We start from the raw sequence: 17,553 nt of genomic DNA on the forward strand, positions 1-17,553 counted from the left end.
ACTGGTGTGAGGTGGTATCTCATGGCAGTTTTGATTTGCATTTCTCTTATAACCAGCGATGTTGAGCATTTTTTAATGTGCTTGTTGGCCATCTGTACATCTTCCTTGGAGAACAGTCTATTCAGGTCTTTTGCCCATTTTTCTGTTGGGTGATTGGCTTTTTTGCTGTTGAGTTGTATAAGTTGCTTATATATTCTAGAGATTAAGTCCTTGTCCATTGCATCATTTGAAACTATTTTCTCCCATTCTGAAAGTTGTCTTTTTGTTTCCTTTTGGGTTTCCTTTGCTGTGCAAAAGCTTTTCAGTTTGATGAGGTCCCATGGGTTTATTTTTGCTCTCATTTCTATTGCTTTGGGAGACTGACCTGAGAAAATATTCATGATGTTGATGTCAGAGAGTGTTTTGCCTATGTTTTCTTCTAGGAGTTTGATGGTGTCCTGTCATATATTTAAGTCTTTCAGCCCTTTTGAGTTTATGTTTGTGCATGGTGTGAGGGTGTGTTCTAGTTTCATTGCTTTGCATGCAGCTGTCCAGGTTTCCCAGCAATGCTTGCTGAATAGACTTTCTTTTTCCCATTTTAGGTTCTTGCCTCCCTTGTCAAAGATGAATTGACCATAGGTGTCAGGGTTTATTTCCGGGTTCTCTCTTCTGTTCCATTGGTCTGTCTGTCTGTTTTGATACCAGTACCACACTGTTTTGATGACTGTGGCTTTGCAGTATTTCTTGAAGTCTGGGAGGGTTATGCCTCCTGCTTAGTTTTTGTTTCTCAGGATTGCTTTGGCGATTCTGGGTCTTTTGTGGTTCCATATAAATGTTTGGATTGTTTGTTCTACTTCTGTGAAAAATGTCCTGGGTAATTTGATAGGGATTGCATTGAATCTGTAGATTGCTTTGGGTAGTATGGCCATTTTTACAATATTGATTTTCCCAATCCAGGAACATGGAATATCTTTCCATTTCTTTACATCTTCTTTGATTTCTTTGATTAAAGTTTTATAGTTCTCGGCATATAGGTCCTTTACCTCCTTGGTCAGGTGTATTCTGAGGTATTTGATTTTGTGAGGTGCAATTTTAAAAGGTATCATATTTTTGTATTCCTTTTCTAATATTTCATTGCTGGTATACAGAAATGCAACTGACTTCTGAGTGTTCATCTTATATCCTGCTATTTTGCTGAATTTATTAATCAGTTCAAGTAGTTTTTGGGTTGAGTCCTTAGGGTTTTCTATGTCATCTGCATACAATGACAGTTTGATCTCTTCTCTTCCTATATGGATGCCTTTTATTTCTTTTGTTTGTCGAATTGCTGTGGCTAGGACTTCCAAAACTATGTTGAAGAGCAGTGGTGAGAGTGGGCATCCCTGTCTTGTTCCCGATTTGAGTGAGAAGGCTTTCAGTTTTTCCCCATTGAGTATTCCATTTGCTGTGGGTTTATCATAAATGGCTTTGATTATATTCAGGAATGTTCCCTCTATACCCACTTTGGCGAGGGTCTTGATCATGAATGGATGTTGGACTTTGTCAAATGCTTTTCCTGCGTCTATTGAGATGATCATGTGATTTTTCACTTTTCTTTTGTTAATGTGGTATATGATGCTGATTGATTTGCGTTTGTTGAACCATCCTGGGATGAACCCAACCTGGTCATGGTGTATAATTTTTTTGATATGTTGTTGGATTCGGTTGGCTAAGATTTTGTTGAGAATTTTTGCATCTATATTCTTCAATGATATTGGGCGATAGTTTTCTTTTTTGGTGGTATCTCTGTCTGGTTTTGGAATGAGGGTGATGGTGGCATCATAGAATGTCTTTGGGAGTATTCCTTCTTCTTCAACCTTTTGAAAGAGTTTAAGGAGGATGGGCACCAATTCCTCTTTGTATGTTTGATAAAATTCACCTGTGAAGCCATCTGGTCCTGGACTTTTATTTGTAGGGAGTGATTTTATGACCTCTTCAATTTCATTTCTAGTGATCGGTCTGTTCAGTTGGTCTGTTTCTACTTGATTCAGTTTTGGCAGGCTGTAAGATTCTAGAAAACTGTCCATTTCTTCCAGATTGTCAAACTTGTTGCCATATAGTTGTTCATAGTATTCTCTTATGGTTTTTTGTATTTCTGCTGTATCCGTTGTGATTTCTCCTTTTTCACTTATAATTTTGGTTATTTGGGTTCTTTCTCTCCTCTTTTTAGTAAGTCTGGCCAGGGGTTTGTCAATTTTGTTGACCTTTTCAAAGAACCAGCTCTTGGTTTTATTCATTTTCTCTATTGTTTTTTGAGTCTCTATTTTATTGATTTCTTCTTTGATCTTTATAATTTCCTTCCTTCTGCTGACTTTAGGTCTTTTTTGTTCTTTTTCTAATTCGTTTAGGTGGAGGGTTAAGTTGTCCATTTGGGATCTTTCTTCTTTTTTGAGAAAGGCCTGTATTGCTATAAATTTCCCTCTGAGCACTGCTTTCACAGCATCCCATAGATTTTGAGCGGTTGTGTCTTCATTATCATTTGTTTCAAGGAAGTTTTTAATTTCCTTCTTGATTTCCTCATTGACCCATTGGTTTTTTAGTAGCATGTTGTTTAGTCTCCATGCAGTAGGTTTTTTCTCTTTCCTTTTCCCATGGTTGGTTTCTAATTTCATGGCATTGTGGTCAGAGAAGATACTTGAGATAATTTCTATGCTCCTAAATTTATTGAGATTAGCTTTGTGTCCCAATATGTGGTCGATTCTTGAGAATGTTCCATGAGCATTTGAGAAGAATGTGTATTCTGCTTTTTTTGGATGTAGTGTCCTGAAGATATCAATGAAGTTTAACTTTTCTATTGTTTCCTTTAGGATCTCTGTTGCTTTATTGGTTTTCTGTCTAGAGGATCTGTCCATTGATGTGAGGGGGGTATTAAGGTCTCCTACTATGATTGTATTCTCATCAATATCTCCCTTTATGTCTGTTCATATTTGTTGTATGTATCTGGGTGCTCCTGTATTTGGGGCATATATGTTGATGATAGTAACATCCTCTCCTTGGATGGATCCCTTAATCATTAAGTAGTGTCCTTCTTTGTCTTTCTTTATGTCTTTTGTTTTCAAGTCTATTTTGTCTGATATGAGCATTGTGACTCCTGCTTTTCTGTCATGTCTATTGGTGTGAAATATTTTCCCCACCCTTTCACTTTCCATCTATATGTATCCTTTGTCCTAAGGTGAGTTTCTTGTAGGCAGCATATTGAAGGTTTTTGCCTTTTTATCCACTCAGCCACTCTGTGTCTTTTGGTTGGAGCATTCAGTCCATTGACATTTAAGGTGATAGTTGATAGATGATTATTTATTGCCGTTTTGAACCTCATGTTCCAGTTGATTCTCTGGTTCTCCATTCTTCCTTTCTTCCTTTCTTTTTTTTTTGGTTGGATGGTCTCCTGTTATCTGCTTGAGTGTTTTTTTTTTTTTTTTCATTTTTTGCGAGTGCAATGTTTGGTTTTGGCTTGTGGTTGCCCTGTTTTTTAAGTATGCTAACCCCTTCCTATAATTGTGTGTTTTAGCCTGATGGTCCTGTAGGTTCAAATGCTTCATTACTATATTAAAATTAAGAGGAGAAACACAAACAAACAAAAAGGGTCTATTTATTTCCTAACATCCCTTGCCCACATTTTATGGTTTTGATGACTTTTTTTTTCCTTTTTAATTTTATTTTGTTTGAAGCATGTTCATGATTAAATCTGTATGCTGGCTTATTTGAGTGACTGCTCTCTGATTGCAGTTTCCTCAGTCCTAGTTCTTCCTCTTCTTTTTTTTTTTTCTTTTTTCTTTTTTCTTCTCTTTCCTTCCTTTCTTTTTGGTTTAGAGAAGCCCTTTCATTATTTCTTTTAACCTGGGTTTTGTGTTGCAGTATTCTTTAAGTTTTTGTTTGTTGGAAAAAATTTTTATTTCCCCTTCTGTTTTAAATGATATTCTTGCTGGATAGAGTATTCTAGGTTGCATATTTTTTCCTTTTAGCACTTTAAATATCTCTTGCCATTCCCTCCTGGCCTGTAGAGTTTCTGTAGAGAAATCAGCTGATATTCTTATGGGGGTTCCCTTGTAGGTAACATTCTGTTTTTCTCTTGCTGCCTTTAGGATCCTCTCTTTATCACTAACTTTTGCCATTTTTATTATGATGTGTCTTGGTGTGGGTCTATTTGGGTTCAATTTGTTTGGGGCTCTCTGTGCTTCTTGTATCTTGAACCCAGTATCCTTTAGATTTGGGAAGTTTCCAAGGATAATTTCTTCAAATATATTTTCCATTCCCTTATCTTTTTCTACTCCTTCTGGAATCCCTATTATGCGTAGATTGGCCCGCTTTATATTACCCCATAGGTCTCTTATATTGCTTTCCTGTTTTTTGATTTGGTTTTCTGTCTGCTGACCTGATTGGGTGATTTCCATTATTCTATCTTCCATTATTCTATCTTCGTTCTTCTGCATTATTCATTCTGGTTTTTACTGCCCTTAGTTCAGTTTGCATCTCTGCAAATGAATGTTCTAGTTTTTCTTGGCTCCTCCTTATATTTTCTAGTTCCTTTCTGAGGGTATCTGCATTACTGTTCATATCTTCTCTTCATTCCTTCAGTATTTTCACTATTTCTCTTTTGAACTCCAGGTCTGTCAGACTGCAGAGATCTGTTTCATTGTTGACTGTTTTAGGTGAGTTCTCCTGTTGGTTTGGCTGGGGGTGGTTTCTCAGCTTCTTCATCTTGCTTGTTGTTTTCTTTTTCCTGAGGGAGTTGTACTCTCTGTGACCAGGCAGTGTTTGCTTTGTCACTGCCGTGGAATGTTTCCTGAGGGCTGGCGTTGTTGGTCAATCTTTTTTGAGGCAGTGTGGCTTTTCTGGAGTGTTGATGGGGCTAACGGTGTTTCTTTGAAGCAAAGGAGGACTTCCTGAGGGCAGACAGGACTGGGAGGTCCACACCACGATGGTAGCAGATTTCACTCGGTCAGGCAGAGCTTGCTCTGGTGTTTTTAGGCTGTGGGGTTCTTGCAGGGGGTTGGTGGTGTTGGGCAGCTGTTCCTCAGGAGTGCAGCACCCCCTGAGGGCTGGAGCAGCTATCTGGGCCGCTGAGAAGCCAGGAGGCTCCTGCCCAGGGCAGCCTGACTCAGAAAGCCCGTCCGAGAATTAGGCAGATCTTTTCACGGCCCAGCCAGTCTTGTTGTAGCTTTTCTAGGCTGCAGAGGGTCCTGCCTGGAGCTGGCAGTCCTATGCAGCTGATCCGTGAGAGCTCGGCACCCCCTGGGGGCTTGGGCAGCTAGCTGGGCCACTACCAACCCAAGAGGCTCCTCCCCAGGGCAGCCCGACTCAGAAAGACTGTCTGAGAATTAGGCAAATCTTTTCAAGGCCTGGCTAGGCTTGATCTAGCTTTTCTGGGCTGCAGGTCTTTTCTTGGGGGCTGGTGCTGTTTGGTGCTGCTCTGCGGGGGTGTAGCCCCTGCAAAGGGCAAGCAGGCCTGTGCAGGGACAGCGCCTGCAGTGGTAGACTTCAGGCAATTGTTGAGGCCAACCCTCCCAGATGGCAGGCAGCCCCAGGTCTGGCGAGAGCGTAGGGGGTGGCGGGGGTGGGGGGAGGCGATGCACTGGGAAACACAGCTTTCAGCTAGCTAGCGGGCCTGTAAGCTTGCTGTGGCATGGGGAGTATTCTATGGGGACCCACCCGTTCTTCTCTCCCCTCCCCAGCATGGGCGCAGACCAGGCTCTTCTCCCAGGTTCCCTCTGATGCGGCTTTCCACTTCCCTACCCCTAGAATATTGCTCCCTTCCTCTGCAACAGCTTTGCTTTCTAGTCTCCCAGGCAGTCTCTGCCCTGTCAAACCTGACAGACCGGTTTCTAGACCTCCCAAGCAGTCTCCGCTCTACCCCACCCCCCAGCCCTTTCCTGGGGACTAACCTCCGGAGCCAAGGTCTCGGTGCCCAGCCCCCACCCAGGCGTCTCAATTTTTGGTGACTGTGCCCATAGTTTAGACGGTCCGTTCAGTTCTCGATCTACTTTTCAGAACTCCAACTTACTGCTACACTCTTCTCTGCATCTGGAGATTCCTCTGGTTCGTTTGATCTTTCCCCCGAGTAGGTGACTGAGTAGGTGACTTTCCAGGGTGCAGGATCCCTTTCTCCTCCACAGTTCCCTTTCGGGAGCGCCCGTCCCGCTCGGATTCACCTTCTGTCACTCTCCTCTTTTCTCTTGTTTTACCTAGTAATGTCACAAACTTCTTGCCATTATTGGAGTTTAGGTTCTTCTGCCAACGATTGGTTGCTGTTCTGTGCGAGTCATTTATCCTGTAGATGTGTTTTTTTGTTGTTGTTGTGTTTGTGGGAGAGGGCGAGCGTGTCCCCCTACTCTTCCGCCATCTTGTCTCTGAACTTTTCTTTATGGCTTTTTTAAAAAGCAATATTTTGAATCATTTTTCCAATGATAGATTTCTAGAAGTAGAATTCCCATGTCAAAGAGTATCTGCATATTTCATGACTCTTGAGATGCATTACTAAATTGCTTTTTAAAAGAAACCAATCTGCTCTGCCATCAGTAGTGTGCAGCCTTTAAGTCTTGAATATTCGTGGAACACTTAAATGGAAATAGCATATGGACAGATGACAGTGGGCGAGATTAAGGCTGGAAAGATCAATTTAGGACTTGAAATAAATGAATCCATATTATGAAGAGGTAATTTCTCTGAGGGAAAATAAAGAGTAGTGTAGAGGAGGGGAAATCTTAAAAGAATTTTTAATCTTCTCATTTTGTAGATAAAAATGGGAGGTGCACAGAATTAAGTGCTGCTTATTATCCTACAGATAACTAGTGTAAAGACCAAGACCAGAGCCCAGTAACTCGACTCCTCCCCCACTGTTCTTTCACTGTATGATGCTGGGGTCCCATGATTGGACTGTGGTCTTGGCTCGTGGTCATTGGGGTTGGGTGTACAAGGGTCCAGATGAGAGGGGGGAAGAAAAATGATAGAGGAAACCCAAGAGGGTGAGTTGTCATAGATGTTAGATACATGAAAGGATCCAGAAAAAGGCTGTTCTCTGTCTCCTGCCACAGAGATTCAAGCAAACGAAACAAAATAAACTCTTAGATTTGACATCAGGGTGGTCTCTGGCTTACTAGTGTATTTTGGCTCTCCGTTGGCATTCAGAACTGGCTGTACTCCAGCCTCACAGGTCAGATTGTAAATATTTACAGAAACACCATCATTTTTAACCAGCCTATTCTTGCCATAGATTACAGAGCCTGCATGATACGAGCAGTAAAGGAAATAAAGTTAATGTTACAACTCTGACCCACTCTAAGTTAGTGGTAGCCCCCAGTTTATAGCCTATCAAAAAACTCAATTTATTTGATGACCCCTAAAATACTTTTTGTGTATTTTGGGGTATGACTTCACCTGATACAAGAATGAAAAGAAAAGTGGAACAATAAAACATAAGTTGGAATCACCAATCAAGAGGAAGAGAGGTCTGGAGTCAATTTCTTACCTTTGACAAGTGTGAGCTTTGGGATAGATTCTACCATGTATACCATTGCATGTGTGGTCAAGTCACTTTGAGCTGAACCCTATCTTAATAATGTATTAATTTAATTAATCAACACATTTATTGAGTACTTCAAGTATTAGAAATTGACAGAACACTGTAAACCAGATATAATGGAAAAAATAAAAAATCATTTAAAAAATTGTTGAAGTAGCAAGGTATGGGTCTTCACTCATGGAGCTTAGACTCTAGAAGGGAAAGATACTCCTAAGCAAAGAATTACCACCCTCTCCCCAACATGTTAACACAATGGTGACAAATGTGAAAAGAGAGAGACCAGTGAGGATGATGTAGGTACCTAACCTAATGTGAGAAGGGGCATGGGGACCAGGAGGCAGTGGCCAAAGAGTGATATTTAATCTGATGCCTTAAGAACATGTAGATATCAACAAAATAGAAATTATTACAAAAAGCTTTCTGGTTAGAGGAATTAAACCATATTGAGTGGGCAACAGCATGATCCCTTCTTCCTATGGAAGAAGAGTCATACGCCTGGAAGTGCAGAAAAGGAGGGCAAAATGGCATGAAAAGCATTTGGAGATGGAGAAAGCTGCAGTTCTATGCAAAGTAATCCCCCCCACCCAACTCGTTCCCTGGTCTCTTGACTTTGTTACACACCTGTGGTCGCTACCTTTGTCATACTTTCTCTCCAGCCTTTATTTTATGATTCTTGGCATTTCCTCTTTCAAGTAATTCTTTCTTAAATTGTCACAGGGTGGTGTTGATCACAGGCTGCTGGATGATGAGAAAATTCAGGATTAGAAGTACCTAACATGTCCTTGGTGAGGCAGGATGCCAAGTGAATTGATTCATTTCAGTTGAATGAGACATCAGCTATTGGTAGCACGTTTCTCATAAATGTCCATATCAGTGACTAATGGGGGAAGACTGTTCAGTAAAGAAAATAAAACAAAGGAGAGGATGAGAAAGCAAGTATCTCTGCTTGGTGTTTTGAGCTGCTATGTCTTAAAAGAGTTTCTCAGAAAAGTCATTGACATGAGTTTTAAACTCATCCCGTGGTCCTCTACCCCCCAGGCTTGTAATAGTAAACAAAGTCATTTGGCTAATGAGGAGATACCTTATGACTCTGTGTGTGTTTGTCATTGACCAGAGTCCAAGTACTTCCAGAAAGCAGCTCAGATGCACAGCCGTAATGGCAGAGCACGCAACCTTCCATCCCTGTCTCTATATCTCTTTCACCACTTTGGAACTCCACCCCCTACACCTGTTGTACAGTAAGGATATGTTGTTAGAGGCCATTCATTAAGACAGCTATTCACAAAGGTTTGACTAGAGATCCCTGAGGTCCAAGAAGTTCTGTGCAGTTTTTTGTTTTTTGTTTTTTATTTTATTGGTGTTGACTTACAATGTTGTGTTAGTTTCAGGTGTATAGCAAAGTAAGTCAGTTATACATATGTGTATATCCATTCTTTTTCAGATTCTTTTCCCATATAGGTTCTTATAGAATATTGAGTAGATTTCTCTGTGTGATACAGTAGATTCTTGTTAGGTATCTATTTCATATATACTAGTGTATATAAATTAATCCTTAATTCCTAATTTATCCCTACGCCACCCCTACATTTCCTCTTTGGTAACCAGAAATTTGACTTTGAAATCTGTGAGTCTGTTTTGCAAATAAGTTATTTTTATCTTTTTTTTTTGTCTTTTTTAGGACCACCCCCATGGCATATGGATGTTCCCAGGCTAGGGGTCGAACTGGAGCTATAGCTGCTGGCCTATGCCACAGCGGTGCCAGATCCAAGCTGCATCTTCAACCTATACCACAGTTCATGGCAATACCAGATCCTTAACCCACTGAGCGAGGCCAGGGATTGAACCTGCGACCTCAGGGATACATACTAGTCAGATTTGTTTCCACTGAGCCACGGTAGGAACTCCCTCTTTTGTGTCATTTTTATTAGATTCTACATATAAGTGATAGCATATATTTGTCTTTCACTGTCTGACTAACTTACTATGATCATCTCTGGGTCTACCATGTGGTTCAAATGACATTATTTTGTTCCTTTTTATGGCTGAGTAGTATTCTAGTGTGTGTGTGTGTGTGTGTGTGTGTGTGTGTGTGTGTGTGTGTGTATCCCACATTTTCTTTATCCATTCCTCTGTCGATGGACAATTAGATTTTAATTAATACTAACAAGTAAGTTGCCTTTTTTTACTCTCATTCTCTCCTGAATCTACCATAGTTTTTTAGAGGCTACATGATGTATTCACAATCATGGAAAAAGTGTGAAAATATTCTCCCCTTTCCAACTAGACATCTTCATGAGATCAGGTTCATTTATACACTTCAACTAAAAGACATAGAAATAGGGAGTTCCCGTCGTGGCGCAGTGGTTAACGAATCCGACTAGGAACCATGAGGTTGCGGGTTCGGTCCCTGCCCTTGCTCAGTGGGTTAACGATCCGGTGTTGCCGTGAGCTGTGGTATAGGTTGCAGACGCGGCTCAGATCCCGAGTTGCTGTGGCTCTGGCGTAGGCCGGTGGCTACAGCTCCGATTCAACCCCTAGCCTGGGAACCTCCATATGCCGCGGGAGCGGCCCAAGAAATAGCAACAACAACAACAACAACAAAAAGAGACAAAAGACAAAAAAAAATAAAAAAATAAAAGACATAGAAATACATTAGTACAAAAGGAGATTTAGAACAAGCTGTCTTCTATCACGCCAGACATTGAAAAGACTTGGAAAAATAGAGAAAAATTACCACTATTCTTTTTTTTTTTTTTTTGGGCTTTGGAAAATATATTTTTCCTATAAATGTGTTGCACTTGTTTATTATTTAAAATATTTAATATCTAAATAAATAACTATTAGTTTATATTAGTTTATTAAGTAAAAGTTTCTCAGCTTCATTTCTGTTGTGGTAACCATGATAGATGTAGCCCACATAAACAAAGCTCTTTGGGTTCTTAAGTAATTTTATTTTACTTTATTATTATTATTATTATTTTTTGTCTTTTCTAGGGCTGCTCCCGTGGCATATGGAGGTTCCCAGGCTAGGGGTCTAATCGGAGCTGTAGTTGCTAGCCTACACCACAGCCACAGCAACGCAGGATCCGAGCTGCATCTGCAACCTACACCACAGCTCACGGCAACGCCAGATCCTTAACCCACTGAGCAAGGCCAGGGATCGAACCGGCCTCCTCATGGTTCCTAGTCGGATTCGTTAACCACTCCTCCACGACAGGAACTCAGGGTTCTTAAGTAATTCTAAAGTGCAAGAGAGTCCTAAAAACAAGAAGTTTGAGGATTGGTGCATCAAATAAGCCCGTGTCCATGTGTCCTCCTGGTTGCTGCATCTTGAAATATAAGAAATATTTTTCAGAGTTCCTTTTGTGGCTCAGTGGGAACATAGTATCCATGAGGATATGGGTTAAATCCCTGGGCTTGCTCAGGGGATTAAGGACACAACGTTACTACAAGCTGAGGCATGGGTCACAGATACAGCTCAGATCTGGTGTTGCTATTTCTGTGGCGTAGGCGGGCAGCTGAAGCTCTAATTCCATCCCTAGCCTGGGAACTTCCATATGCCACGAGTGTGGCCATATTAAAAAAAAAGAAAGAAAGACAGAAAGGAAAAGAAAAACCTTTTCCAAAAGTGTCAGTTGGCCCAAGAAAATAAACTACAGTCAAAGGTCCTTTTTCAAAAGATCTGCCTTTCACTTTTCCTTCCCTGAGGTAAAAAGCATGCCGTGTTGTAATCACAGCATGTAAAACGTGGAGATGTTGACAGTTGTTTTCTTTCTCCCACAAGGCACATTTTATTACCACCCCACTGAAAATGCTTTTGAGCCTTAGAGGGCCCATGACTGCCATGCTGCTGGTTTTTAACTATTGCCCCAAAAGCCAATTCCATGCTGAGGCAGCATCTGGTTGGGGACTTTGGTGACAGTATTCTTCATCGGAACCTTTCTCTGGGTCACAAGCATTCCTAATTAAAGTTGTCCTGTTAATAGCTTATATTCATTTCTTCTGAATCTCACCAGTCAGTAGAGACTGGGAATGATCCACTTAGGACAGGACATCTAGCCAGATGAGATCAATGAAATTGAGCTTGAGGGATTAAGACTACTCCTTTTTCCGGAGTTCCCACCGTGACACAGTGGAAATGAATCCGACTAGGAACCATGAGGTTGCGGGTTCGATCCCTGGCCTTGCTCAGTGGGTTAAGGATCCAGCGTTGCTGTGAGCTGTGGTGTAGGTCACAGATGAGGCTCGGATCTGGAGTTGCTGTGGCTGTGGTGAAGGCCAGTGGCTATAGCTCCAATTAGACTCCTAGCCTGGGAACCTCCATATCCTGCTGGTGCAGCCCTAAAAAGATGAAAAGACCAAAAAAAAAAAAAAAACTCCTTTTTAAGATAAATGGATGGCCTTTCCTGAGAAGGTGTAATTTATCTTCTATAAACAACTAGAAGGTAGTTTTCTTCTGTAGTAGCGGTTCCCTTCCCGTTTTGTGGGTTTTTTGGGGTTTTTTGTTTTTTTGTTTTAATAAGTAAAGTTAATCATTCTTTGAGATTTGCAATCAAGTGAAAGGAGAAAAAGGACACCCTTTGAAAACAGAGTCTTGAGACTGCGTTGGAGTAGGGGTAGAGGGGGAACCTGGGACACAGGGATGTGATTACTTGCTCTTGACATAGATAGTCTTTTAAATCCCATTACTTCCTTGAACTTTGAAAACTGCATTTCTAGGGGAGACCTAGCTCATAAATCCAAAAAATAAGAGCAGTTTTAGATGAAAAAGTTGATCTCTTTGCCTATTTTGGAGCAGCAAGAATGTGGGAAAAAGGTAAAATTAAATCAGGCACAACAGTAATTGCACTTGAAAACTGTTGTCTTTGACTTCAGCAAATTAGAATGTGACGGTATCATTTACTTCTTTCAGGAAAAACACCTTTCGACTCTCCCACAATTTAGTTATAAGGATTTTTTTTTTCTTTATGGTGCACTGATGGCATATGGAGTTTCCTGGACTAGGGGTCGAATCGGAGCTACAGCTGCCGGCCTACACCACAGCCAGAGCACCACAGGATCTGAGCTACATCTGCGACCTACACCATGGCTCATGGCAACTCCGATTCCTTAACCCACCAAGCAGGGCCAAGAATTGAACTCACATCCTTATGGACACTATGTCGGGTGCTTAACCCACTGAGCCACAACAGGAACTCCATGAATGTTTTTAAGATCTCAAATAGCTGTAGATTTTTTTCAGCTCCTGTTACACAGGTGCTGGAGTTAATGGTAACCAGCGTTTCCAGGCATTTGGATGATGACAATGTAGAGAATCTATCTTGACACAAGTCTAGGTGTCACTCCTGGTTGCCTCCCTAACACCCTGTGCTTCTCCTCTCATGACGCTGTCACCCTGCATCACAGTTTCTTTCTTGTCTGAATCCCACTCAGTTGTGTGTTTGGGCCAGATTGTCTGTATCACCCACTCTTCTGTCTCCACCATGTACTTAGCATGTGGGTGGTACTACTACTTATATCACTGGGAGGTAGATGCCAAAGATGTGGGATGAGTAAAACAAAATATGTTTATTTAAGGAGCTCAAAGACAAATGAACTAATGAATACACCTCGATGTGAGCAGTGTACTAAAGAGCTAAGTACCAATGCTTTTGAACTCAGGTGCCTTGGCGTTGTTACTTTGGCCACATCAGGAGTCATGACCCTGCCCATGGTGGCATTTAGACTAGAGTTTCAAATGCCTTTCTCATCAAATCTCTGTAATTCTTTCTTTTTTTTTTTAGGGCCACACTCATGGCATATGGAAGTTCCCAGGCTAGGAGTCGAATCAGAGCTACTGTTGCCGTCCTAGACCACAGCCACAGAAACGCCAGGTCTGAGCCATGTCTGCAACCTATACCACAGCTCACAGCAACACCAGATCCTTAACCCACTGAGCGAGGCCAGGAATTGAACCTGCAACCTCATGGTTCCTAGTTGGACTCATTTCTACTGAGCCATGACGGGAACTCCCTCTTTAACTGTTGATGAGAAAAAAAATAACTAACTTGGGTGTTCTTCCTTTTAATTTTTCTTGATTATCTTCTGAGACATAGGCCAATAAACTGTTTAATATCTTAGAGACCACCAGAGGAAAAAAAATAATAACCCAAACTGGCTAATCCCAAACTGGGTAATCAATTCTTGAAAATCTTGAGTTTCTTGTCTTACCATTTGACCAGGGTTAGCATCTGACACTAGTGCCATTTTTGTTCTTTTGATTTTTTTTGTTTATTGGGATTTTTGTTTTGTTTTGTTTTTTGGGTTTTTTTGGGTGTGGCCTCCAGTATTTTGGTGTCAGATCTCAGTTCTCACAGCAGGGATTGAACCTAGGCCGCAGCAGTGAAAGCTGCTAACTACTAGACCACTAGGGAACTCCCCCACCTTTTTTTTTTTTTTGCTTTGTTTTTAGGGCCGCACTCACAGCATATGGAAGTTCCCAGGCTAGGGGTCAAATTAGAGCTACAGCTGCCAGCCTACACCACGGTCACAGGAGCACAGGATCTGAGCTACGTCTGCAACCTACACCGCAGCTCAAGGCAATGCCTGATCCTTAACCTACTGAACGTGGCCAGGGATTAAACATGAGTCCTCATGGATACGAGTCAGATTTGTTTCCACTGAGCCACAATAGGAACTCCCAGGGAACTCGCCCATCTTTGTTTTTAAATGTACTCAGGAAATGCTACTCCTAGTAGTAGTGATAAGGATAGAGGGTAATGTGACGACGTGCTGACAATTTGGTAAGCATTAGTCTAAGTGTTCCACATGTTTTAATCCATTTAACCCTCACAACCACCCTCTGAAATAGGTATTGTTATCCCTATTTTATGCTCGAGTACATAGAGGGGAAGTAAGGTCACAGGGACAGCAAATAGTGGGGTTGGGTTTTCAATCCATGCAGTGAAGCATGGGCAGCCCCATTCTTAATCACTATGCCATGCTTTCCAAAGCCATTGCAGAAAACATGTGCTGAATGAGTGGGTAAATGACTAAATATCCAATAGTGGAGTTCCCGTCGTGGCTCAGTGGTTAACGAATCCAACTAGGAACCAGGAGGTTGCGGGTTCAGTCCCTGGCCTTGCTCAGTGGGTTAAGGATCCTACGTTGCCATGAGCTGTGGTGTAGGTTGCAGATGCGGCTCGGATCTGGCATTGCTGTGGCTCTGGTGTAGGCTGGCGGCTACAGCTCCGATTGGACCCCTAGCCTGGGAACCTCCACATGCCACCGGAGCAGCCCAAGAAATGTCAAAAAGCTGGGCGAGGGAGTTCCCGTCGTGGCGCAGTGGTTAACGAATCCGACTAGGAACCATGAGGTTGCAGGTTCGGTCCCTGCCCTTGCTCAGTGGGTGAACGATCCGGCGTTGCCGTGAGCTGTGGTGTAGGTTGCAGACACGGCTTGGATCCCGCATTGCTGTGGCTCTGGTGTAGGCCGGCGGCTACAGCTCCGATTAGACCCCTAGCCTAGGAACCTCCATATGCCGGCGGAGTGGCCCAAGAAATAGCAACAACAACAAAAAAAGACAAAAGACCAAAAAAAAAAAAAGCTGGGCGAGAGGGAGGAAGTGGGAGGGACCGGGAGCTTGGGGTTATTGGATACAACTTGGAATGGATTTACAAGAAGATCCTGCTGGGTAGCATCGAGAACTATATCTAGATACCTATATTGCAACAGAACAAAGGATGGGGGAAAAAAATGTATAAATGTAAGAGTAACTTGGTCCCCATGCTGTACAGAGGAAAAAAATTAAAATAATAAAACAATAATAAATAAATAAAAAGAAAAGGCAAAAAGACAAAAAAAAACGTGTGGATGTATGTGTATATATATATGTATCCAATAGTACTCTCTAGCTATTGATTTTATTGGAATCTTATGTAAGTTGTGTCTTGCCTGTCTGCATTTAACACATGCATATACACACTCACCAATTTGCTAGACCTTCAGTGGGCAATATCTTCATAAAGTTTTTCTTCTCTTTATTGGATTGAAAGAACATATTTTGAGATTTTTCATTCATCTTTAAGAGTTTTTTTTTTGAGTTTGACAATTTATTGAGGTTGGGAAGTTAGAAAACATTTTTAGAAACATGAAAATCCATTTTTGCTGGGCTGTGGCTTTGTAAGAAATTTGCCAGATTCAAACCATATTTCCCCAAATGGTGCTTGAATGTGTGGATTCAAAGAGAGGGCGTTGGTAATTCACAGAGTCAAGGGTCTTCATCTTTCAGTGTCGAATCAGATTTTGACCTCTCGGCTTTTGGCTCAGCCCTCAGTGCATCTTTATTCACAAGCTTAAGGTGTCACATCTGAGGAAAATGAAGCCATACATTCCCTTTTCATGTGTCTGGTTGAATGCTGCATAGTGGTAACTTCTGATAAAGTTATGGGCGATGTCCATGATCAGAGCACATGAAAGAAAAAGTTGCTGTGTGCTTTATGCCAAACCTGACCTTCATAGCATCGCTAGGAAATGAGGAAATAGTTCACTTGTAACCGTTAGAATGTGGGTAGCTTTGATTCATGAATTAGGCATTACCTTCTGTACTGTAAAAGAAAGTGTGATGTGATCCTTCTCAAATGGTTGTGCAAAATGTGCCTAAAATCAGTGAGGTGTGTTCAAGCAGGTCTTTAGAGTAGAAGAACAAAGCAGTTAGAAAACGATTCACTGAAGCTGCGGCAGTTGATCTGGGCCTTGACACAAAGGTAGGAGTTAGAGGTGTATTTCTGAGGGGACATCTCTTGGAGGGATCAGCTCAGAGGTGGAAAGTTCAGGTTGATACCTGAACATCTGCTCCCACAGATGGTTTGGCGGGATGGTTTGGTGGGCTATAAACATACTTAGCCAAAAGAAAGGATAAGGCAAAGCCCTCCCATAGTCAGCATCAGCTTCCTCCTCCCACTGCCTTCAAAACACCTCCCCAAATAAACTCTTCAGTGTAGGTAAAAGTGCTAACTATGCAAATGCAGCTATTAGGCAAATAGCCCAGGCCTCCCTGGCTCCCATTAAGACTGACGCCTTGGAAGAAGGTCCTGTATAAATGGATCTCCACTTTCATCCAGAGAGTTACTGGGGTGGAAGGTACCCTAGCCAAACAACTACTTTGAGACTTTACCGACTGTAGCGCAAGTCATTCCAGAGTCCCTTGTTGGTAAACATAGCTGAGTTGTGCTAAAGGAACTAAGCACAGGTATGACTCGTAGCTGTGTGTGCAGTTGGCCTTGACTTTGAGTCAAAGCACATAGCATCTAGTCTTGGTGCTTATAGCAAAGCAGATGCTCAGTAAATTACTTTCTGCTTTTTCCACTTCTAGTATTCACTTTATTGTTGATTTTAAAGAAAAAAAATTCTCATGTATTTTTCTTTGTTCTTTTTTAAAGGAGAGATTTAAGGAAGCTGAGGAAATATACCAGGCTGGAATAAAGAACTGCCCAGACAGCTCAGACTTACACAACAACTATGGAGTTTTCTTAGTTGACACGGGTAAGTGAGATGAAAGAGAATCTGCTCTGCTGAGATGAGATAATACTATCAAGCTACATGGCAAGCACCCAAATCATGCCTCAAAAGTAGAACTCACTGGGCTTGGCTGGAAGCCCACATCATTAACGTCACGTTGTACTTTGGGACTGTCATTTCTCTAAATCTTCAGTAAAATCTACCCCATCCTTCTAATCACCTCTCTAAGGAAAACTCCCCAGGTGGCAGGAAGTGGCCTTGATAATTTAATAAGTAGCAGTCTTCTTTGAATAACAAGTTTATAAATCTAGCATGATCAACCATTCGCTGTAACGAGGCAGAACCTGCCCCTGAGTCTATTTACCAACAGATGGTAAATTCTTTTCTATAACTGATTAAAAAGTCTCCAGAACTGTTTCCTTGTTCCTTATATGATCCATACTACAGAAGCTGTACTATTATAATTGATAGAGTACTCTCATAGGACAGATGCTGTACAAAATACACTTACTTCATCT

General features: G+C 41.6%; 1 protein-coding gene across 1 annotated transcript in view; it reads left to right on the forward strand.

Annotated features, from left to right (window-relative positions):
• TMTC1 (transmembrane O-mannosyltransferase targeting cadherins 1) overlaps positions 1-17,553 on the forward strand; it is a 302,591-nt gene that overhangs the window by 266,768 nt on the left and 18,270 nt on the right. The window contains exon 14 of the mRNA XM_047787300.1: positions 16,957-17,059. Coding sequence (XP_047643256.1) covers positions 16,957-17,059 — 103 coding nt within the window. The remainder of the gene's footprint in view (positions 1-16,956; positions 17,060-17,553) is intronic.

This window comes from Phacochoerus africanus, chromosome 7, assembly GCF_016906955.1.
Source record: "Phacochoerus africanus isolate WHEZ1 chromosome 7, ROS_Pafr_v1, whole genome shotgun sequence".
NCBI lineage: Eukaryota > Metazoa > Chordata > Mammalia > Artiodactyla > Suidae > Phacochoerus > Phacochoerus africanus.